Source organism: Takifugu rubripes, chromosome 5 (genome assembly GCF_901000725.2).
Source record: "Takifugu rubripes chromosome 5, fTakRub1.2, whole genome shotgun sequence".
Classification (NCBI taxonomy): Eukaryota; Metazoa; Chordata; class Actinopteri; order Tetraodontiformes; family Tetraodontidae; genus Takifugu; species Takifugu rubripes.
In genome coordinates this window covers 2520185-2543139 of record NC_042289.1, presented here as the reverse complement: position 1 = coordinate 2543139, position 22955 = coordinate 2520185, and the positions used below count along the sequence as shown (strand labels likewise).

Below are 22955 nucleotides of genomic sequence, written 5' to 3'. Positions count from 1 at the left end.
CGTTATGACACCTCTGTAAGTACAAATAAAGTTCCTTTTGTCAAGCTATCCATAGCACCAAAACATCACCGAAAGCAGTAAAATCTGATATGGCTGTTAATCATTATTGTATAGCAAATCCAAGGTGGATATTGTGGACGTATCGAATTACTGTTGTGATGTTAACACACCCAGAAAAACAGGTTCTGGTATTTTTCTTGAGAAAACCATACCCTCTTCATTCCGTACTATAAAAGGAAACTCCACACGTTTGCTGATCACAAGCATTTACTGCACTCTCCACGCCAACGACCAGACCTGAGCATTAGCGGTGCGTCATTTTAATAAATGTTTTAATGAACGTCCTTATTTCCTACAGATTAAGAGATCATTGCTAAACTTAATTAACGAAGGTTTAATTTTTGGAAATATTTATGTGAAATATTACCTAATGCAAAACCTTTTTGGAACAACGAGTAAATCGAGTAAACGAGTAAATCATGTGTTGCTAATTTCCCTAATGGACACCCCCTAAAGGGATCAATAAAGTACCCTGATTCTGATTCTGATCAAAATAGCTACATATGATTTGTGATGATAAAAATGAAATCCAAGGTCAAGTCTTGTTGGCACTCACTTGTCTTCTCTTTGACTTTCTTTTGTACTTCAGGAGCCCAAACCAAGAACAAGATGGAGAAAACTGCTGCCAGTGCTTGTGAGGTAAGTGGTCAGATACCTGGACTTGTTTTGCTGATTTAATATGAGTTTTATAGACTAAGAGGTACTAAAATACTATGAGTCTGTTTAATCTCTGACACATTTTCAGTTCACTAAATTCTTCTTTTACAGAACCACATCAAAATGAAATCCACTGCTGTATTTATTTATTTCAACACAAGAAGAATATAAAGCACAACATTAAAGCACATATACTGTACATTGATTTTTTGATTGAGCTGCCAGAACATGGCTGTTGCTTTGTGTTGATTCAAATTCTGAGATTTTCCTTCATTTTTTCCAGAATGCCAATCATCATTCTGACTCCCTATGTCCTGGGGAACAGGCTTGTGTTTCTGAAAGGAAAAAAAGAATTCAGAAGTCATTTTCAAGGCTGGGTTTACACTGTACTGAGGTAAGAATGCATGACAGATATTTAACATTTATAAGCCCCAGAAGCAATGATTCGCCAGGAGATAAAGTACATCAAGTGAAATGAGTGAAAACATGACAAATATTACTCTGAACACACACTCATGTGTTTCAAACATTAATATACTTAATAGTACTAAGTTCGTTTAGCAAAGAAGTTCTAAATTTAAATTTTTGTTGGTTTGACACTTTTCATCCTTGTTTCTCCTTCGATGGGTTTGTCAACGTCGACCGGCCGTTGCTCATATGGGTTTCCCAACCAGGACTCTGTCCCTCACATCGCTCTGTTGGGCTCGGGTGGAGGAGAGAGGGCAGTCGTGGCAATGTTGGGCTCCATCCAGCAACTGGTGAAAGAGGGTCTGTTTGACACACTGCTCTACATTGGAGGAATCTCTGGGTCGACATGGTAACAGTACTCATGCTTATGAGTGGTTGATAAGAGATGCAAGTGAAAGCACAGAAACCGGAGGGTTTGAAGAACTATTTGTCAAAGAAAATAGTTGAGACATTGTCTGATGGACTGGTTCATTAAAAAAGAACAAACTAGAATGATTTTCATAGAATTGTGATACTCTAGATGTCAATTCTGTAATAAATCTATCCCAAAAAGTTCTCTTCTCAACACTATTTCCATTTCTAACTTTTATTGCACTGTAAAAGGGCCATGGCCTCCCTCTACAGCGGAGAAGATTTTCAGACTGGTGTGGACCAAATAATTGCTACAATGCAGGGTCCTGGAGTCCCACTGGACGAGATTGTGGCCTGGCTGGATGACAGGACAGAGGAAACGACATTTTCTCTTACTGACATCTGGGCTGTATTAATCTCCACTCAAATAATGAAACAGGTGCCACCACAACATGCAAAAACATACAGTTCCCCCTGTGTGTGTGTGTGTGTGTGTGTGTGTGTGTGTGTGTGTGTGTGTGTAAATTTAGTTTTTTAAATGAAACACCATCAAAAAGAGTATCATGCAGTTCCTCACAATGTAATGTTTTGCATCTCTCCAGCTGGATCTTCGACAGCTTTCAGGGGATGCCAACAGAAGTGCCACCAACCCGTATCCCATTTACTCCACTGTAGAGAGGGAATGTACATCAGACAAGCCTGAAAACGGTACCATCACATGCACTTCCCTGGTATCTGTGGCACACAGAGGAGGGTGTACTACCTCTGATGTGTCAGGGTAGGGCCAGATTTTACTGGTAGATGGATTAAATATACGCTCACATTATTAAATAGGTGAAGTCACATTTATTACATGCTCAAGACCATAATCTGTCAATTGCTGACCCAGTCCTTTCGGTCAAGTGATTCACTGAGTCTCTAACTTTCAGGGCACTGGTTTGAAATAAGTCCCCATGAGTCTGGTTTGACTGACATGGACTGGTTCATTAAAACGGCTCATCTGGGGAGCAGGTTCTGTGCTGGACAGCTGGTTGAGGAGAAGCCAGAGATGGACGTGGTCAAACTTCAAGGTGATTGTTTGCAAATTGTTGAAGTAAAAGGAATCATTGTCACGCCCAGATTAAAAACTCTTGTTTGTCAGATTGAAATGTCCATTTAAATGTCTGTTTTAAGACTTTAACATGAGGAAAAACCCTAAAAATCAGAGTCAGCACTGGACAAATGCTGGACTGGGATTTGTTTAGACAGCGAACAGTGAAATAAAGTTTCAGATGAAACTCGTGTAAAATTAAAGTAGGCAGTGACTGCTTGGTCCATTGTTTGGTGACATTTTTTGATATATAGCACAAGACATCAACCTTTTTAAGAAAACCTGCAAAGTCAGCAAGAAGAACACAGTGAAACGCTGCAGGAGTTCAACACGGGCACTTATTTATTCGCCTGAATCACGCTTTTCATCATTCATGTGGCTCACGGCAGGTATTTGTGGCAGCGCATTGGCGGACTGGCAGACAAACATCCATCACTTGTTCCGTCTCAGAGGTAGTTTGATGCTTTCATATTAAATGCTGCAAGGATACAGCTCCTGTTGAGGTTACATTCTGCTTTTGTGTGTGTGCACGTTTTGCAGGGGCTGAATTTGGAGACATTCCTACTCAAGCCCACCTTATTTATGTGGCCATTGATCACATTTTAAACCTGATCAAACGCACCACTACGGATCCTGAGCTTCTGGCTATCCTGGAGAAACTTCAGGAAAAGCTAAAAGGTGATGAAGATGCACCCAGTAAAGTGAAGCTGGACGCGTTTATATAGTCACATCAACCCCTTAGATTCCCTTTGGCTGGGATACCTTTAAATTGATGCTCTTCTTTTTTGCAGAAATCATAGAATCTGGTCACATTAATCTGCTGAAAACAAGTTCTTTGGAGGAGGGAAAATCTGTCTGCCAGGAAAACATCACACTGCTGATCGAAGAGCTGGAGCTTTGTTGTGAAAATTTGCAGTCTGTAAATCACAGCAAATTTTACCTTTGTAAGATTTACATCCTAACTGCTCAAACAGAGATCAAACCTGCCAAAGTAATTTATCCTTTTTCTGCACCTGCTTCGCTTTTAGTGTGGAAGCTTTTGAAGTTACTCCCACCTCTACTTAAAAAATGGGAGTGGGGAAATACCAACAACTTCCTCTTCTGTTCACATGGTGAGACGGAGCTTTTTTTTTAATATGTTGTCTATTAGTTTTTTTTTATTTTTTAAATACCAACTTAATTGACAAAAACAAGTAGCAGCAGCCTTCAAGTCTATACGAGCCACAGCTTTTAAGGTTTTTATACGGACATACATTAACGGTTTCGTTTCTGACAAGAGCCACTTAATTAAACCTTCAAAAGTAACATATGAGTTTCAAAGTTAGGTTGATTTTTAATGTTTAATGTGAGTTTTTATGTGTTTGCTTTGCATAGCTGGAAAGATTTCATAGAGTAAAACAGAAAAAAGGGATTAAATGATTGAAGTGAAATTGGTGCAATTCCATTTTTAATAAGCCTACACCTGACATGTGAGCTGGGCTTCATCTAAAACCTTAAAATCCTAAAAGCATCTATATGGATATGTTTCACTCATGAAAATGTTGTACAGGAATTTACCAGTAAGCCAAAGATAAAGAAAATAAAGTACAAACACATGTTTGTTTTCTCTTTTTGACAGATGCCAACATTCCATCTCCCCTCTGTTCCAAAGAGATCTTCTACCTGATCGATGCTGGGCTGTGGATGAACGTACCCTACCCTCCATTTCTTGGAGCGAAAAGAGACATTGACCTCATCATAGCACCAGACTTCAGTGCTGGAGAAGTATTTGAGGTGCAGTTAAATGCATTCAAACAGCAGTTGTCTGATCAAAAACATCTCCGTTAGCTCAGTCATTTGTACAGCAGCTCTCTTTTTCCTGAAACCGATCAGTCCTTCCAATAATCCGGAAACACAATCAGGTTTTCCCTGTGCTCCCCGAGGTGAAATCGAACTTCCATTCATCTCCTACAAACATCATGTTCACCTCAGGGTTGTTTTTTTTTGTTTCTGCTTTCCAGACCCTGACTCTTGCAAAGAAATATGCACTGGACAAAGGGAAGCCTTTTCCAGAGATAGATGACCAAATCAAGGAGAAAGACTGGCCCAAAGATTGTTACGTGTTTGAGGGGAAGGAGAAGGAGCCAACCATCGTTTACATGCCGCTCTTCAACAGAGCCAACTGCAGAGGTTTGTTTCCCTTCCCTCCATGACAGTCCTGTTTTGCTGCCGTGGGCCTGATTCCCTGAACAGTTTTCCCTTTGAATTTGTCCTTTATTGTCCTATATTTCTGATTGCCGTGTGTCCAGGCTTCAAAACAATGAGATTTTAATCTCCATATTCAGAAAACTAAGCAGTTTTTGACTGTTTCCTATAGATGCAAAAGAATTGCTGGCAAAGATGAAGAAGTTCTGCACCTTCCAACTTCCCTACAACAAGGACATGATGAACGAGTTGTTGGACATCGCGAGGGACAACATCAAGAGGAACAAGACGATCCTGGTGCGAGAGATGGAAAAGGCCATTCAGCGCAGAAGCTGCCGCAGCTCCAAATAGATCAGAGTAGAAATGTCACACGTGGCAAACATGTTTCTAAAAGTGATGGATGCAACTGTGATTTAATCCTCACACATTTCTTTATCTTTTCTTTTTGGTGCTCAAAATCATGTCTGTTTGGAATTAATCACAATTTCCTCTTTAATTATCATTATACTCAAAATAAGAATAGATGCTGATGCTGTCAGGTGGAGTTTAAAGATCAATAAAATCTATTAAATCTGTTCCAGAATCACCTCTTCTTTGTTATTGAGGCATATGTGGATATATGACCATAAAACATGAACTCCCCTTCCCATAGTGTTCCAGTTCCTATGCTTGTGTGCCCGTCATTCAGTGGTGGACTGGGTCAGCTGGCTCTGTGGTACCGCAGCTCCACGCACAACAAACGGCGCTCACTTTGCTTTCTGAACAGCCTTTCCTCGCCGCCTGCATCACATGACCCTACCTCCAACTTTTTACATAGGCGCAGATGCAAAAAGACAAATTAAGTCCAATTAAAGGGTGCATGAGCATCAGAGTTTTGGGAGATCTGACTTATCATTGATTACCAGAAACTTGAGGTTGGTAGATTTAATATACATTATTTAGCACATTTCCACGGGAACGCCATGGGCTGGTACCCAGAGGAGCTGTAAATTAGACATAAACAACAGCAGCTTATGGTTGTTTAGTTTGGATGAATACATAAAATTCATAGAGATCATAAAAAGAATAAATAAATAATTGCTTAATATCAGTCAGAGTGCTGCAACCTTGTCACTCTAATGACGACTCGTCAGTTCTGGGCTCTATGTTTGTGTCTGTGACTCAGCATCCCACTTCTTTCCACTGTTCCTCTTCCTGTTCCGCTCCGCCATCACTACAGCTGCCACGACCGTCACCATGACAGTCACTGTGATCACAAGCACCGTGACTGTTTCCGCCAAGCAGAGCTGGCTGTCAACCCACGACAGCGATGACCCGGCCAGCTGCGGCGGGTCCCGACAGGTCACGTTGGGATAGTCGTCGACGTGGAGGTGGCGGACGTAGAGGATCTTGCTGAAGACGCGGTGAAGTTCGCAGTCACAGTTCCAGGGGTTGGCTGGTGGAGCATGGGGAGAGGTAGAACTGTGACTGTGTACAGGATGCTTTGTTGGTTTCACACCCGAGAAAACTACATTTATTTTGAAATGCTGAAGACAATTGAACAGCAAACTTTTATTTAAGCTATGAGGAAATTGTGGAATCACTATTGTTAGCTAAAACAACATTATATGCTGTTCCTTTATGTTACAGTTTTAGATTAGCACTAATCGTTGAAACAGCTCAAGACTTTCTTCAGCGAGAGCATAGTTGATTTTTGGAAACCTGACAGCGTGATGTGTGTGGCCGATGTATGAAGGCTGAGGAATGTCTTGAACTTGAGATGATGCAGGTTGTTTCCCTCCAGAGCGAGGATAGCAAGGCTGTAGAGAGGCGCTAGAGCCTCGCCGTCTATCCAGGAGATGTTGTTGTTACTCAAGTTTAGCACCTGCCCAGATGGACAGAACATCAGAGGGATGGAGGGACAGATGCAGTGTAAATATACGTATAGCTGTCTTTCCCTCACATACCTCTAAGCCAGGCAACAGATCCAGACTCCCCTGCTGCACCACAGACAGTCTGTTGTTGTGTAGGTAAAGCTGTCTGAGCCGAGAGAGGCCTCTGAATACGCCAGAGCCAACCCACAAGAGCTGGTTCCAGCTGAGGTCCAGCTTCTCTATGCTGTCCAGATGCTCCAGACTGGGAAGAAGACAGAGGAAGGAGAAACGGAAATGTAATCACTAGTACTATTACTACTAATACTGCTGCTATTACTACTACTTCTACTACTGCTATTACTGCTGCCACTGCTACTACTGCTACTGTTACTACGGCTGCTGCTGCCACTACTGCTACTGTTACTACGGCTGCTGCTGCCACTACTGCTACTGTTACTACTGCTGCTGCTGCCACTACTACTACTGTTACTACTGCTGCTGCTGCCACTACTGCTACTGTTACTACGGCTGCTGCTGCCACTACTACTACTGTTACTACGGCTGCTGCTGCCACTACTACTACTGTTACTACTGCTGCTGCTGCCACTACTGCTACTGTTACTACTGCTGCTGCTGCCACTACTGCTACTGTTACTACTGCTGCTGCTGCCACTACTGCTACTGTTACTACTGCTGCTGCTGCCACTACTACTACTGTTACTACGGCTGCTGCTGCCACTACTACTACTGTTACTACGGCTGCTGCTGCCACTACTGCTACTGTTACTACTGCTGCTGCTGCCACTACTGCTACTGTTACTACGGCTGCTGCTGCCACTACTGCTACTGTTACTACTGCTGCTGCTGCCACTACTACTACTGTTACTACTGCTGCTGTTGCCACTACTGCTACTGTTACTACGGCTGCTGCTGCCACTACTACTACTGTTACTACGGCTGCTGCTGCCACTACTACTACTGTTACTACTGCTGCTGCTGCCACTACTGCTACTGTTACTACGGCTGCTGCTGCCACTACTGCTACTGTTACTACTGCTGCTGCTGCCACTACTGCTACTGTTACTACTGCTGCTGCTGCCACTACTACTACTGTTACTACGGCTGCTGCTGCCACTACTACTACTGTTACTACGGCTGCTGCTGCCACTACTACTACTGTTACTACTGCTGCTGCTGCCACTACTGCTACTGTTACTACGGCTGCTGCTGCCACTACTGCTACTGTTACTATGGCTGCTGCTGCCACTACTGCTACTGTTACTACGGCTGCCACTACTGCTACTGTTACTACTGCTGCCACTACTGCTACTGTTACTACTGCTGCTGCTGCCACTACTGCTACTGTTACTACGGCTGCTGCTGCCACTACTGCTACTGTTACTACTGCTGCTGCTGCCACTACTGCTACTGTTACTACTGCTGCTGCTGCCACTACTGCTGCTGTTACTACTGCTGCTGCTGCCACTACTGCTACTGTTACTACTGCTGCTGCTGCCACTACTGCTGCTGTTACTACTGCTGCTGCTGCCACTACTACTACTGTTACTACGGCTGCTGCTGCCACTACTGCTACTGTTACTACTGCTGCTGCTGCCACTACTGCTACTGTTACTACTGCTGCTGCTGCCACTACTGCTACTGTTACTACTGCTGCTGCTGCCACTACTGCTGCTGTTACTACTGCTGCTGCTGCCACTACTACTACTGTTACTACGGCTGCTGCTGCCACTACTGCTACTGTTACTGCTGCTGCTGCTGCCACTACTGCTACTGTTACTACGGCTGCTGCTGCCACTACTGCTACTGTTACTACGGCTGCTGCTGCCACTACTGCTGCTGTTACTACTGCTGCTGTTACTACTGCTGCTGCTGCTGCCACTACTACTACTGTTACTACGGCTGCTGCTGCCACTACTGCTACTGTTACTGCTGCTGCTGCTGCCACTACTGCTGCTGTTACTGCTGCTGCTGCTGCCACTACTACTACTGTTACTACGGCTGCTGCTGCCACTACTGCTACTGTTACTACTGCTGCTGCTGCCACTACTGCTGCTGTTACTGCTGCTGCTGCTGCCACTACTGCTGCTGTTACTGCTGCTGCTGCTGCCACTACTACTACTGTTACTACGGCTGCTGCTGCCACTACTGCTACTGTTACTACGGCTGCTGCTGCCACTACTGCTACTGTTACTACTGCTGCTGCTGCCACTACTGCTGCTGTTACTGCTGCTGCTGCTGCCACTACTGCTACTGTTACTACTGCTGCTGCTGCCACTACTGCTACTGTTACTACTGCTGCTGCTGCCACTACTGCTACTGTTACTACTGCTGCTAGTTCCACTGCTATTGCTGCTTCCACTATGGTCCATTTTTTAACACAATGGAGAAACCTTATGGGCTGTTCTCTATTATGATTATTCAAAATAGTACTGCAGAGGGTTTTTTTGTTTGTTTTATTTTACTTTTTTCTGCTTGTATTTTATAGTTTGTGCTCAACACTAGATAATAATGTAGTAGATAATAATGCTGTGACAGCTTCTTAGATGAATTGTAAACGGATAACATGAAGTAGGTCAATCTTAAGCTTTGTTTATTAAGTAGAATTAATCATCTGCGTCTGGCTGTTTGGCTGTTAATATTGAGTGATCTTGCACGTCGCTGATAGGGTTCTGAAATAAACCAGCTTCTCTCCAAGGGTGTGACCGGGTAGGTCACGCGTGAAGAATTTACCTCCTTTTTGCCACATTCTGACTTCTGTGTTTCTGGTCTGGGTCTGACTTGTTGAAGACCTGAACTGTTCACGTGGTAAAGGATTTATCAAGCATAACAAAAATGTAGAAAGGCCTAGTTTGTAACTGGAACGTCACAGAATCGTCACCTTCAGGTCCAGCAGCACCCTCAGACAGAAGCTGGTTCATCCTGCCTGACAAGCAAGATCAGACATGATCACAGCGCTATGAAACCTGCCTCTCCCATGAGACATTGTAAGTATGGATGCATGCTCCTCGAGAATCCATGAGACAAAGTGTGGGGTTCCCCAAGGGTCAATCTTAGGTCCAACTCTTTTTAACTTGCCTCTCCCATGAGACATGTGACAACTTAAAGAACAGCGGGGTGAACAAAAGGCGGAGGAGGAACACAACACTACCTGTATCCAGTTAGGTGTTGTAAGCTGTTGTGTTGCAATCGCAGCTCCCTGAGAGCAGTCAGACTGGTGGAAAAGTCGACTGGGAGGGACGTTAGCAGGTTCCAGCTGAGGTCTAGCTTCTCCAGAAAGGACAAAGAGAAAAAGGCCTGCGGAAAGAACGATGAAAACAAGCAAATTCCCTTCATCGGTGGCCTGGGTTGACACCTGCGTTTCTTTAAACAAATATTTCAGTGAGTTGTTCATGGCTTTTAAAATTTCTACCTGAGGTTCGACTTCCTTTATCTGGCAATGGGTCAACACCAGCACCCGCAGCGACCACAGTCCGGCAAAGGCTCTCGTGCCGATATGGCTGAGGTTGTTGCCTCCCAGCTCCAGCAGCCAGGCGCCATGTGGGATGCTCCTGGGAATGTGCTTGAAGCCTTGGTCCCGGCAGTCCACCAGGTCAGAGGGGTCATAACAAACGCATTGATGGGGACATCCCTGAGAGCTCTCAACACACGGCAAAAAGGAGACGGGCAAATAAAAGGCAGAAAGGGTAAGGTAAAAGATAACAGGACACATGATGTGGAGGGCAGAAGCAGGAGGAAGAGCAGCTTTCTAAGAAAGGGGCAGACTGCTGACTCCACCATCAAGACCGTCACAGTAGCTGCATCTGAAAATTAGAGAGCAAATGTAACATTTTTAATTAACAAGAAGCAAAAACTCCAGCTCCAGCCATTGTTTAAACCCTTAAAACTGGTTCTGTTTCTGGTCATTACTAGATTTAGCACTGATTTTAATTATTTCAACACAAAGGAGAACGTCTGATACATTTTTTTTCTTTAGTCACCAATGTACCTTTTAAAGAACCAACTAATTAACTAAATTGTGCTGTTTTGTTATGTATGTGTATGTTATGACTTTTCAGGGCTGCTATCGTGACCAGGTCCCCCTCGTAAAAGATATCCCTGATCTTAAGGGGACTTTCTGGTTAAGTTCAAGTAAATTAATAAATAAATAAACACAATGATGCAAAGTGGAACTGAACATTTTTGAAGAGAGACAGCTGAGCTCACTGTACCATTACGCTGCCCAAGTTGTATTTTCTGTTGTTTGTTTTATTTTCTCGCCCTAAATCTGTGGGCTCTAGGTTGCATTGCATGAATGGACGGACGGACGGACGGACGGACGGACGGATGGATGAACATCACCTCTTTCTATCTACTCGGCACGAAGACAGATGCTTGATTTTGAATTTACTCTTTTCGACATTGCCAACACATTAAATTAATACTTGCTAAAATATTATTATTATATAAGTTATAACTCTTTTTTATTTTTAGCTTTGCCATTGAATTTTAATCCGACTTATCCGCTTTCTGCGGAGCCAACGTAATTACATAATCATAGTCATTAAGAGCAAAGTGGTCGAGAGGATTAAAGCCAGTGAATACAATGGTGCCATTTTTAAGCTATTTTGTTATTTACTTGAATCCTTATCTCTCTTGGGGCTCATGAATGTCAGAAGTACATTCAATAAACCACAAAAAAGGGTTGGTTTTGTCTTATCAATCCTTTACCACTTCTGTAACAGCAGAGGAGCGCGTGAGGAGTATATTTTGGTGCCTAAGAAGAGGAACAGTTCAAAAGCAAAGACTAAAATCCCTATAATTTTCTGGTTATAACTCACCTCTTGTGCTGATGAAGAATGCAGAAAGCCTCCATGATGGTTCATTAGCTCTTGCAAGTCCCAGTGTTGTCAGAAAACAAGCGGACAAAATGAAAGAAGGGAGAAAGGATGGACAGAAAAAAAGCAAAGTGATGATGCTGGTGGAGAGTCACAGTGCAGACATCTGTGTGAGTAAATCCTCTAAATCCTCTCCACTCCAATCAAACCAAATGTTTTCGATCATCCGCTGAACTGTGGCGGCTCATCTGATGCTTTTACCAGAACTACCCTCCCACTCTGTCCTCATTGGGCTTCCATCCATCTGTACTCATCTGTTTCACTGGCTTTAATATTACACAAAGTCTCTCCAATGTGTCTGCACATGATGCCAGAACCAAAATATAAACACAAATTTATCTCCAACTCAGTCCTATTTTCAGACACAGTTTGAGTGGACAAATTCTCCAGACCTGAGACATTGTAGACATCAGCTGGTTCATTTATCTAGATTTGTGTGTATTAATCACACTGAAATGCTGCCAAAAAAAAGAATCCAATTAATTTTGACAGTTGTTTCTACATATTTTCATCAATTGCTCGTCTATCTAAAACACAAGGTGATATGAAATAAGGAGAGGAGTAACATCAAGGGTTACTTAAGCATGTTTTAAAAAATGCTTATACTTTTGAAAAACAAATCCTCTGTATGTTGAGTGTGTGGACAAAAGAAAGTCTACTATTATACTTATCTAGATTACTTTTTCATGCTTCTGCTGTAGCAAATAAAACAGCCGGTAGTGTTCAATATCAAAGGTCAGGTAATAAACTTCTAATAATAATCAGGTAATGAACTTCTAATAATTATCATTCCTTCAAATGAATCTGTTATATCGCGTTTGTTTTGATTAAAAGTTCACTATTTGACTGGACTCAAAGGCTGAGCCCAGAACAGCCTGGCACTCTAATTGTTTATTTTAAGTGAGTTAAGCCTGAGGAGTCTGAGCCCATCAGATGGAGTGAATGGATCGTGGACTGAACGCATCTGAGGGCAGCAGCCTGGATGAGTAGTCCAAAGTGGTCCAGCAGGGCAGCAGGAGGAAACTGGAATTTTGTACAGCATGAAAGAATTAAACAAATCACGGTATTTTTTTCTTTAGTGTTTCCAGGAAGACTGTTTAGTTTTGCTTTTTTAATTGTCTCTGTCATGCAAAAGTATCCTTCATTTTTATCCACATCTGCATATATGTCTTTTTTTTCAAAAAAAGCAAAAAATGGAATGTGTCTGCATTTACATTATTCAGGTTATTTATTTTATTTTCCCACGAGATTTCTGAGTTGGGTAACTGATGTTCCCAACTGCACAATGGAACTGTGGATTCAAACTTCAAAGTGATGCAATAGTCCTTTTTAGGGTGGGCGCAACATGACTTGGTAGTATAAAAGAAAAGGTTTTCAGTGCAGCTTTTTAACATTTTTTTAATAGCTAAAAAATTTTGCATCACCTTTTCTGTTTTCTAGGGATTGGCAAAAATTGAACAGACATGTTAAAGGTTTATAATTAACCTTACAGTAACATTTCATTCTAATATAGTATTTTGGGGGGTGGGGTTGAGAACAATATTTGAGATCAACTTAGATATCTCAAACCAAAACTTAAAAAAAAAAAAAAAAAAAAAAAAAAAAAAACTGTTTTAATAATCTATTTATTATCAGAAAATTCTAGCTCATAAGATTTTTAAAACACTCAAAAAAATGAACAAAAAAAGTGTATCATTAAATTATTGACAAGCTTTGAAGTGATGTGTAATTTATCCATATTTCACTCTAAGTCCAAGATGAAAATGATTACACTTGTTGTATTTCAGCATCAGAACCTTTATGTTGTCTTTTTTCTAATGAACGTTTGGTCCTGAGTGTGCTTCATATCTTTAGGATCTATCTTGATACCCTAACAAGTGCATTACAACTCCGAACAGCAGGTGTCGCAGTCTACAGGAGTAGCGGTAGTCGAAGAAGAAGAAAACCTACGAAGAAGAAAACCTAAGAAGAAGAAGAAGAAAAAGAAGGCGAAGAAGAGAATTATGGCAATGAAGAATTGCTAATGGGCACAGTTTTTACCATCATTTCAGTCCAGAACAAAGACTTTTAAACTAGTTTGATTGAAACGTGGCTGCATCGCGGGGCAGAAACATCAGTCATTCGGTGCAGTCTTGCGACTCAGAGGCGGTAAAGAAAAGCTAATGTCTGCGCTCATGACACAGCCACCTGCCTCGTTAAAGTCGTTTGATTACAGTTTTTACCAGCCGCGTCCTGTCAGTTCTTCTAAAGTTGGATTTGGCTGTAACAAATAATAAAATACTGCACTGGATGCGTTCAAAGATTGACATAAATATGATGAATTAATGTCAGAGCTCAGGTGATTTTCCCAGTTTCCACCGTGCAAATTTAATGACAGAAAGTGGGACTTAATTTTGCAGCGGTGAGTATAATATAAACTTCTTGTAAAGGCATAAAGAACAAAACTGTTCATTTTCAACGATGATTAAACGGAAATGCTACATTATATAATTGAACAACTTATACTATTTATGATGTAACTTAAATCCAGTTATTTTTCACGAAAAAATGCGTGTTAAATGGAAAGTAATTGCATATCTGCTTTGATTGTTTGCCTTTTAATATAAGCGCATGCAGCTTTATTTGCTTCCATTAATAATGTAAGCAAGGGTTCTGTTGAGTCCTCACAGGAGAAATGGAATCATCCACCGTAATACACGTTTATATTTGACTGTACAAGGCAGAATTTGATGCTGAAAAGTTAGTCCATGCATTTGTTACTTCCAGGCTGGACTATTGTAATTCTTTATTATCAGGGTGTCCAAACAACTCTTTAAGAAGCCTCCAGTTGATCCAAAATTCTGCAGCCAGAGTTCTGACAGGTATTGACAAAAGAGATCACATAACTCCTGTAATGGCGTCTCTTCATTGGCTGCCCGTTAAATTTAGAATAATTTTTAAAACCCTTCTTTTGACCTACAAGGTCCTCAGAGGCCTAGCTCCATCCTACCTGGAGGAGCTAGTGACACCTTATCAGCCCAATAGACCGCTCCGCTCTCAGAATCCTGGTCTACTTGTGGTTCCCAGAGTTTCTAGGAGTAGAATGGGGGGCCGAGCATTTAGCTACCAGGCCCCCCTGCTATGGAACCAGCTCCCTGTCCAGGTACGGGAGGCTGACTCCATCTCTACCTTTAAGATCAGACTTAAAATCTTCCTCTTTGAAAAAGCTTATTGTTACTAATTCAGTAGTTCCAGTTACTATCATAGATAGACAAATTATCAGACTTAGGGGGTCGTCTAATCATTAGGTCACATCTTAGTTATGCTGTTATAGGCCAAGGCTGCCGGGGTCCGGAAACATGATCACCTGACAGGCCTCTGTCACCCCACTGGGTCATGGCTTCCTCTCCTCTCCTCTCCTCCTCTCCTCTCCTCTCCTCTCCTCTCCTCTCCTCTCCTCTCCTCTCCTCTCCTCTCCTCTCCTCTCCTCTCCCCTCCCTCCTCTCCTCTCCTCTCCTCTCCTCTCCTCTCCTCCCCCCCCCCCCCCCCCCCCCCACCCTGTCCCCCATCAGCAGGAGGGTCTCCCTACATGAGCCTGGTCCTGCTCAAGGTTTCTTCCTGTTAAAGGGGAGTTTTTCCTTGCCACTGTTGCTTGTTGGGGGTCAGGCCCTGGGATTCTGGAAAGCGCCTTGAAACAATTTTGATTGTATAAGATGCTATATAAATAAAGTTTGATTTGATAATGTTGCATATATTGCCATTAATTGCCAAATGCTTATTGTTGGGCAGCCATGGCGGAGGCCGGAGCTCACCTTACCTCCACTGCCAACGAGCAGCCGTCCATTTTTGAGGTCCTGGCTCAGGAGTCTCTGATGGAGGCGGTCAAACCGGCCCTGAGGCACGCTGTCAAAGTGAGTCCGTCAGCTTTTTAGAATCAACTGAACGTTCATGAGTTTTTTGAGGATTTCACCTCATCCAAAAGGCTTCAACACTTCTGAGTGGAGAGAATCTGTGATGGTTAAAGAGCTAAAGAGGTTTGATGGTGAAACTTCTTCAAGAAAGTCCAACAATGCCACAGTTTTAAGCTGAAGAGGAGAGCTCTTCCACCTGTGTGACTAAGATCATTGACTGTCACGAACCTCCATTTTCTTCATTTTTGTTAAATCTTTAAACACAAGAAGAATCTTTAAACACAAGAAGAAAAAGTGGGAAAAAAATGTAAAGTTTTTTTAAAGAAAAAAATGTAAAGTGTATTTGATCTTTTTATTCACTATAATGATTTGAATGTCCAGAATGAGAGAGGTTATCAAACATGGTTCTCATGTTTTATTCCTTAAACCTACATTTAGAGAGTGAAGCATATTAATGTAACTGCAACAGGGACCTCCGTTATAGTGGGGCTGATACTAACAAACCCATGTGCTCCACCTGGCAGGTTCTGGCCGAGTCCCACCCATCCCGTTTTGGCGTCCTGTGGCAACGCTTCGACGAGCTCTACCTGCTGCTGGACCTTCTCTTGCAGAACCACTTCTTGTCTCATTGCAGCGCCTCTTTCTCTGAGAACTTCTACGGCTTGAAGAGAGTCCCAGCAGGTCGAGGACTTCCTGTCCGTCTTGGCTTGAACAGGAAGTCACACTGGTGCTCTCTTCTCCTCCTGTGCCTGGTGCCGTACCTGCGGGCAAAGCTGGAGGCCACACTGGCGCGGCAGCGGGACGAGGAGGACTTCTCCATCCGGCTGGCACAGAGCAGGAGCCAGAGGCTGTACCGAGCAGCTGTGGCAGCCTACCCCTACATCAGCTCAGCTTGGCACCTCTGGGCCTTCCTCCACCAACTGCTCTTTGTGTTTGGAGTTTCCAAGAACCACAGTCCCCTGCTGTGGGTCGCCAGGGTCAGACTGGCACGCCTCACCGCCCGAGACATACAGGACATGGAGCTAGTGGCTGGCAGACCTGAGATGCCGGCTAAGGGCAGGTACAGCACAATTCAACTTTTTATTCTCTGGGTTTTTTAAAGCACAGATGTCATTTAGAGGGGCAGTTCACAATTCCCCCTAAAAAGTGATACACATAAGGAGTAATAGAACAAATCTGTGGTGATTTAACCTTCTGTGGTTTTTGCAGCTTTGGGCAGAGAGCGTGGCAGCTGATGTCACAAGCTGCCAGGGGTGTGGCCGTGTCTCTCTCCACCTCCCTCTCCCTGGGTGTCTTCTTCCTGCAGTTCCTGGAATGGTGGTACTCCTCAGACAACCAGAGCACCGTCAAAGCGCTCACGTCCATGCCTGTCCCCCCTGCTCCCCTCCACCTGCAGGAGGACCAGAGCAGCCCGGACTCTTCAAGAGCCACGACCGTTCACCACAAGAGGACCTGCCCGCTCTGTCACTGCCTTCGCGCAAACGCCACCATTTTGTCCACGTCCGGTTACGTCTTCTGCTACCGCTGCATTTACACGTACGTGAAGGCCAACCGCCGTTGCCCGGTTACCGGGTACCCCAGTGAACTGCAGCACCTGATTAAGATCTACTCACCGGATTGTTAGAACTCTTGAACTCTGAAGACTTCCTGCTGAGGACTGTGGCCTTATTTTTAAAGTCAAATCTGATTAGATATGTTGATTAAGCTTTTCTTTTCTTTTCTTTTTTTACATGATTGTTTTTTCACACCAATTCTAAATCTGATGTGTACAAATGTATATGTAATGTATTAAACGGTTACTAATTTACTGGTTGTTCCTTGGTTATTATAATATTGGGACAATTTGTCACAAAAAAAACCAAATCTGGCACACGTCGAAAGCACCGCTGATTCATGGAATTTTTACTCAAAATGCGGGCAATGTTTTTCTTAATGTAAGTTGTCACCCACAAGGATTCTGACCAATTGTGACCATATTGTATTAAAAATGGGATGACTCTCCCATTTATGTCCAGAAGGAACATTCGATTTCAGGTAAACAGTTAAACAATTTGACCACCGCAAAAGAACCTTTGAAATTGATGTGTTTTTAAAAGTATAAGTATCTGTTGTGTCTCTTTTACCGCTTCACCGCATTGGTAAATCTGGAAAAAAAAGACCATCCTGTGCAGAATATTGGCTCAAATCCTAGAAGCGACTGTGCAATATGACATTGGTGAATTGCTTTATTGAGTTTCCAGACAAAGTTTGACCACAGACCCACTTAAAAAAACAGATAACCAGGATTAAGGTCACAAAATTACAGTGACGGTATTAAAAAATATCTTCATTAAAATGTCCGCAAACCCCTGAAACGACGCCACGTGTGAAGAATCGCGTCACCTTCCCTTTTAGGCTCCTGCAACACAATCCATCAACAAGAAAATCCGGACGGGAATCAAAACAAAGAGCCGAAAGAAAAAGCAATAATAGTCACAGTAATAGATTGCTTGTGTATTGCACGTGTGTACACATATATGCACATTATATACATGTGAGTTAGCAAGAACTGGACACATGTATCTCAACAAGAAAGAGTCGGGATTCAAATGACAGCACAGAGAATAGTCAGGAATGTGCTTGTGATCAGACCCAAGAGACGACGTGTTTGCCCTCCACCCCGAGGAAATTTCAACCAGATGAGAAATGTAACAGACTGTCACCCCTCAAGAACACAAGGAGGTAAAAGAGAGAAAGAGGAGGTGGTGTTTCACCCGTTATCACCCAAGTCCAAAGGAAACCCTCCCACTCCACACGGCATCATAGGAGGACAGTACATGTACACCACAGTATCAAACATAGAGTAATATACAATATTGGAGCAAAACTGTCTGTCTGAAAATGTGCAGTCCGCTTTAGTGTGTGTGTGTGTGTGTGTGTGTGTGATATAACAGTAAGCTGTGTAACCTCTGGGCTACGTTACATCATGACTGAAGACAATAAACAGATTTACATGAAAGAACGTAGAACATCCACCGTTCAGCCCATTAACGACACCTGAAATCTTTAAAGAGTCGTTTAGTTACTCGTATTTTTGTAGTTTGGGCTGACAGTTTGTAATGACGCGAAAGTGCTGGAATCCTTCAAAACAAAACAAAACACACAGCAGTTTAAACTGTCGAGGCGATTATTTAGGAGTGACCGATGCTGACCGCCAGGTGGCAGCAGTGCTTCAGTTTAGAGCGTCCGCGTCACAACAAGAACATGGCTCTGAGAAGGTTCTAAAGGTGTGCTGGCATGAGTGACATGGACACAGGAATAATGGATCCCGCAGTTCTTTAAAAAATAGACTCTTTTCAGTCACACACTTAGAATTTATGTTTCACCCCAATGGCCTAAACAGCCGTATTTTACAGATGTGTTGAGGGTTTGTGCTGCTGTTGCACCAGCCCTGTGGTCATGTGTATTGGAAAGTCTGTCTGCTCAGGCGAGTTAGCAGCTTCTTTTCTTGCAAAAAGTATCAGGATCATTTTGGTAGAAAGACATTTAGTATTTTTTGAACAGGCAAAATATTGGGTCACACACTCCAATTTACCCGATGTCGCAGAATTCTGTTATTCTGTATTCCTTAAATTGATTACTGTTCACACATGCCTTCAGAAAACCTACTGCTCAACTCTACTTCCATCTGCCAGATCTATAGCGTTCAACCTAATTTTATGGCCAGAAATACAATTATGTGAAGCTGGAAATACAACTTTGACGTCAAAGTGACCCAACTGGATGAACTGTTGAAGTGGCTGATTTTCAGTGTGTTTATTGCTGCACACTTTTCCCACAAGTTGCCTTTATTTGGAACTTTTGTGCTGCAGTTGACATCTGCCATCACGGGCTGCAACGCTCAAAAGCTAATGCTCATCAAGCCAATGCCACCACTCTACCTAAAACACCTTCTGATGCCAGGTAACCTGGACAATGTGGGATAAATCGCTTCTAAAAATAAACCCCAAAACAGTCAATCGCTTAGAAAATGCTCAATAAATAGGCGTGTCGTTCTGGAGATCATGCAAGCCACAGCGCTGTTTGTTAGCCTTGTAAAATACTAACACGACAGTCCTGTTGGTAGCAGCATGAGCGCCGTGAACGGGCCTGCAACGCTCAGAAAAGTGAGGCTGAAATGACATGTCAGACTGTCCATAAGACCTTTTGAAGAAAAGCTCAGTAACAAGTGACCAGAACCTGATTTATTACCTTTATGAAAGTTGCTGTGATGTTTGTGAGACTGAGTGGTATCTTTGGCAGCACGTGATTAATAGTGATGAGGTGATAGGAGCACCTGCTGATATTGGCCGCAACAAGACAATTACCCCCGAATCACCATTTTAGTTACAATGTGGTTGAGTTACCATCACCGGGGAGAGAGAGGGAGTGGATTCTTTTATGGCAAATGTTATAACAGATATTGGCAAAGATTTATTACCATTTTGATGGGGGATTCATATTGCTTATTAATTCAGAAACTGGTCCTGGGTCAGATGATTCCTAAATCATCACCTGACAAACCTGCTGTATTTTGTCGTGTTTTGGATGTGTTTGCATGTGAATGCCTGTAGGTGGCAGCACTGCCTATGCAAATGAATTAAACTCATTGACGCCTCGTAAAGTAACACATCTGGCAAATGAGAGTTGTGGAGCCGTGGTCAAGGCCCAAGCAGGGAACAGATTACATTTAGGGCCCCTTCCTAGAGCATCAAATAACTATGGGATGGATTTATGACCCCGTGCCAACCGCTAGGGAGCGATGTTTTTGCTTCACTTTGGAGGTCTCATGTTGTCCATCTTTAAATAGACGATCAATGATCAAGCCACCTTAAACATCTGTAAACAAACTAACAAACAGGTTGTGGCCTGATGACATCAGACCATGTGCTTACTCTCTGTCGAACAGCTTAATCTTTAAAACATTTCTCCAAATATAATATATATTCATAGATCCAATCTGATTGGAATAAACAATGTTGACATTTACATAATATATATGCATTTATATAGATTTTTTTTTCTCATTTTGTACAAAAGAGAGGACTGTGTTTTTATACATAAGTGTATGTACAGATATAGAAAAGAGTGACCACGAGTCCGTCCTAACGTACGTAAATGCCGGGCAAAAGATGGGGTGGGTATTTACCCAAAACAGGAAATACTCGAGTCTGAATAAACAAGGAGATAAAACGAGATGGGTGTGGTGGTCTTTGTGGCATTTAAATGTGCCAACCCCCCCTCCCAGAGAACAGGAGACGAGGCTCAGGTCACATGACGGGAGGGTCGTACAGACAGCACTGTATGTCGAACAATGAATGCTGCTAAAAATAAAAAAAGGATCCTGTGACAAAAAAAATCTTACTTTTAACAAAGACTTACTGGATATGTTGCATGTATGGCTTTAGCGGACTTTCATCGATCCTTGGGAACATCTGGTAACATTTCTGTAGTGTTAGGTAACGATTCATTCTCAGCAGTTTGAATGTTTCTCACTAGAGATTTGTATCACTCGCTCCCTCGTGTCCTTGTCAGTGTTGCTAAATAGTGAGAAAAGAACAAATTAAGGCATCCAGATGAAGAAACAAGGACTGATAAATGGACTGAAACAACAGAAACATGTGTGTCTATCAGTGTTTCTTCAGTTCCGTTTGGCTGGTTGGTTAGCTGAGGTGCTGCGGCGATGGTGTTTCTGTGGGTGTTTCTTTTAAAGGCATCTAGTTCCTCCTCTGGCGTCTGTACATTTTTAAATCAAAGTTCTTAATGTGCGTCCATCCTGTCCCGCGTATGCTCCAAAAGACAAGTCGTCTGCTTGGCGTTCTGCTGATGGGATTCGAACCAAGGTTTTCCTCCGTCTTAGATACAAAAGTATGAGGACAAATAGTAAGACAGAATCAGTGGTGCCTTTTACAGGTGTGCAGGAAACCTCTCCTTGCTGGCCCTGTCTTTGTTTGGTTTCCATGGAGCTGCAGACGCGGTGCCTGCTTCTCCAACCCTGAACCGTTAGAAAAGTGTTTTCACAGCCCCATCTTCTCCTGCTCCGCATGGTTTTCCTCAGCCAATCAGAGTAATCCACACTATTCCATTCGGCATCTGTGTGTCTGTGTGTACACCTACACACACTCTGTGGAGGAATAGGGAGAGGAAGAGGAGGTGCCACAAGGAGGTGAACGTGGAGGTTGAGTGTGGTTGCTGTAAAGCTCCTCCTACAGTACAGGCTCTTCCTCCATCGGCTCCTCCGTAGACCTGAGGACCCACATGTGCTGCATTCAGTTTGAAAGACTAGAATTACCACATCCTGCTTCGATGTCTCCTCACGTCGGACAATTCTGTCACTATTGATGAAAGACTTTAACTTTGGTGACCTGGAACAACTCATCAATAACCAGGTTCGTTATTGGTAGATTACACCAGATTTACATAAATATTAGCAATAGCTGATAACTCACCGTGGTATTGAATAGGTTTACGCAGGTTTTTTTTACTTATTTTAGTCGTCAACTTATCTCACACTGTTGTAAAGTTGTAAAAACTATTGTTGTTAACTAAAATATCGTTTTATCTGACCCGATTAATACCTGTCGGGGAAATACATCAGACGCCGAGCGGCACATTTTGCCTGCTTCTTATGTGGTCTTTTAAGTGTCGCACGGGGCTGCTGACCTGCTCGTTTCCATGGAGCTGAGATCAGAGGTCTGCTGCTGCTGCTCCACATCAACACTGAGAGACGCCATAGCGCTGACAGTCTCTGCCTCATCCTCCGACTGGCCCTGCGCTGCCTTGGGAGCATCTGATAGCGAGTGAGTGCTGGTATGAGACAAACTCTGGAGGCAAGGCCAGTGTTTACCTGGAAGAACAGCGAGATTTATACATTCTCTTTATTTCTGGGAATATTTTCTGCATGGGGGGGGGTGTATTTCTTACCCTGGATCTCAATAACTCTCTCAAGCGAGGCCCAAGCTTTCGGACATGGCTTCTCCTGGGGCCACTGAAATGCGGAGTCAGACTACAAACAGATAAATGAAGTGATTAAAACTTTTATATACAGTACATCCAAACGCATCACCACAAAGCTCTGACTGACTTATAGATTCTGTTGTAATATTCTGTTGCCCTGAATATCCTATATCCTATTACCCATTAGGACAACAGGGGTTCTATACATCCCACCCCACTTTTGTGGAATTGGACCATCCAAACGCTCAATGCAGTGAGCATTAATGACCTGTTTATCCTGAGGACTGTGTTCTGAGAATGAATGGCCAACACCTGCAGAGCAATGCTGGCCGACATGAATCACTCGCTGACATTCTAACCGTCTCACCAGGTCTCCCAGCAGAGCAGAAACACAGGATTCGGATGCGTCGCAGATAGCGGTGAGGTCATGGCCGCCCTCCAGCGCCATAACAATGCGCCCTCCCGCCAGACCCATGAGCAGTTGGGTTAGCTGCCCAAAACCTGCCAACGCGCAGTCGTGACGGTCAAGGAA

General features: G+C 43.1%; 3 protein-coding genes across 9 annotated transcripts in view; 2 read left to right on the top strand and 1 right to left on the bottom strand.

Annotated features, from left to right (window-relative positions):
• On the top strand, positions 1-5385 carry LOC101069259 (cytosolic phospholipase A2 gamma-like). The gene is made up of 15 exons (XM_029836103.1): positions 1-15; positions 237-310; positions 650-699; positions 1001-1111; positions 1392-1534; positions 1789-1975; positions 2139-2244; positions 2466-2606; positions 3016-3078; positions 3167-3304; positions 3418-3570; positions 3655-3738; positions 4245-4399; positions 4627-4795; positions 4983-5385. The coding sequence occupies exons 1-15, from the start codon at positions 5-7 to the stop codon at positions 5159-5161; spliced, it is 1764 nt and encodes a 587-aa protein (XP_029691963.1). The 5' UTR covers positions 1-4; the 3' UTR covers positions 5162-5385.
• Positions 5386-13466: 8081 nt separating this feature from the next.
• Positions 13467-17469, top strand: pex12 (peroxisomal biogenesis factor 12). Of its 2 annotated transcripts, none has more exons than XM_003964310.3 (4): positions 13467-13959; positions 15327-15448; positions 15973-16508; positions 16658-17469. In XM_003964310.3, the coding sequence occupies exons 2-4, from the start codon at positions 15329-15331 to the stop codon at positions 17070-17072; spliced, it is 1071 nt and encodes a 356-aa protein (XP_003964359.2). In that variant the 5' UTR covers positions 13467-13959; positions 15327-15328; the 3' UTR covers positions 17073-17469. The 2 variants fall into 2 exon arrangements, with proteins under 2 accessions (XP_003964359.2, XP_029691964.1); XM_029836104.1 differs by lacking the exon at positions 13467-13959 and adding an exon at positions 14007-14419.
• Positions 17470-17655: 186 nt separating this feature from the next.
• Positions 17656-22955, bottom strand: part of hdac5 (histone deacetylase 5) — a 32351-nt gene continuing 27051 nt past the window's right edge. For all 6 annotated transcript variants that reach the window (XM_011603581.2, XM_011603580.2, XM_029836101.1 and 3 more), the window contains 4 exons: positions 22791-22924; positions 22391-22472; positions 22130-22313; positions 17656-21712 (listed from right to left, as the gene is read on the bottom strand). In XM_011603581.2, coding sequence (XP_011601883.2) covers positions 21673-21712; positions 22130-22313; positions 22391-22472; positions 22791-22924 — 440 coding nt within the window. In that variant the 3' untranslated portion in view covers positions 17656-21672. The remainder of the gene's footprint in view (positions 21713-22129; positions 22314-22390; positions 22473-22790; positions 22925-22955) is intronic.

Excerpts from the sequence above, each read along its gene's own strand:
- LOC101069259 (XM_029836103.1), top strand. Across the intron at positions 2,607-3,015 it reads GGACGTGGTCAAACTTCAAG|GTATTTGTGGCAGCGCATTG; the intron begins GTGATTGTTTGC and ends GGCTCACGGCAG. Across the intron at positions 3,305-3,417 it reads ACTTCAGGAAAAGCTAAAAG|AAATCATAGAATCTGGTCAC; the intron begins GTGATGAAGATG and ends TCTTTTTTGCAG.
- pex12 (XM_003964310.3), top strand. The coding sequence starts at position 15,329 with ATGGCGGAGGCCGGAGCTCACCTTACCTCCACTGCCAACGAGCAGCCG. Across the intron at positions 15,449-15,972 it reads CCCTGAGGCACGCTGTCAAA|GTTCTGGCCGAGTCCCACCC; the intron begins GTGAGTCCGTCA and ends TCCACCTGGCAG. Across the intron at positions 16,509-16,657 it reads GAGATGCCGGCTAAGGGCAG|CTTTGGGCAGAGAGCGTGGC; the intron begins GTACAGCACAAT and ends TGGTTTTTGCAG.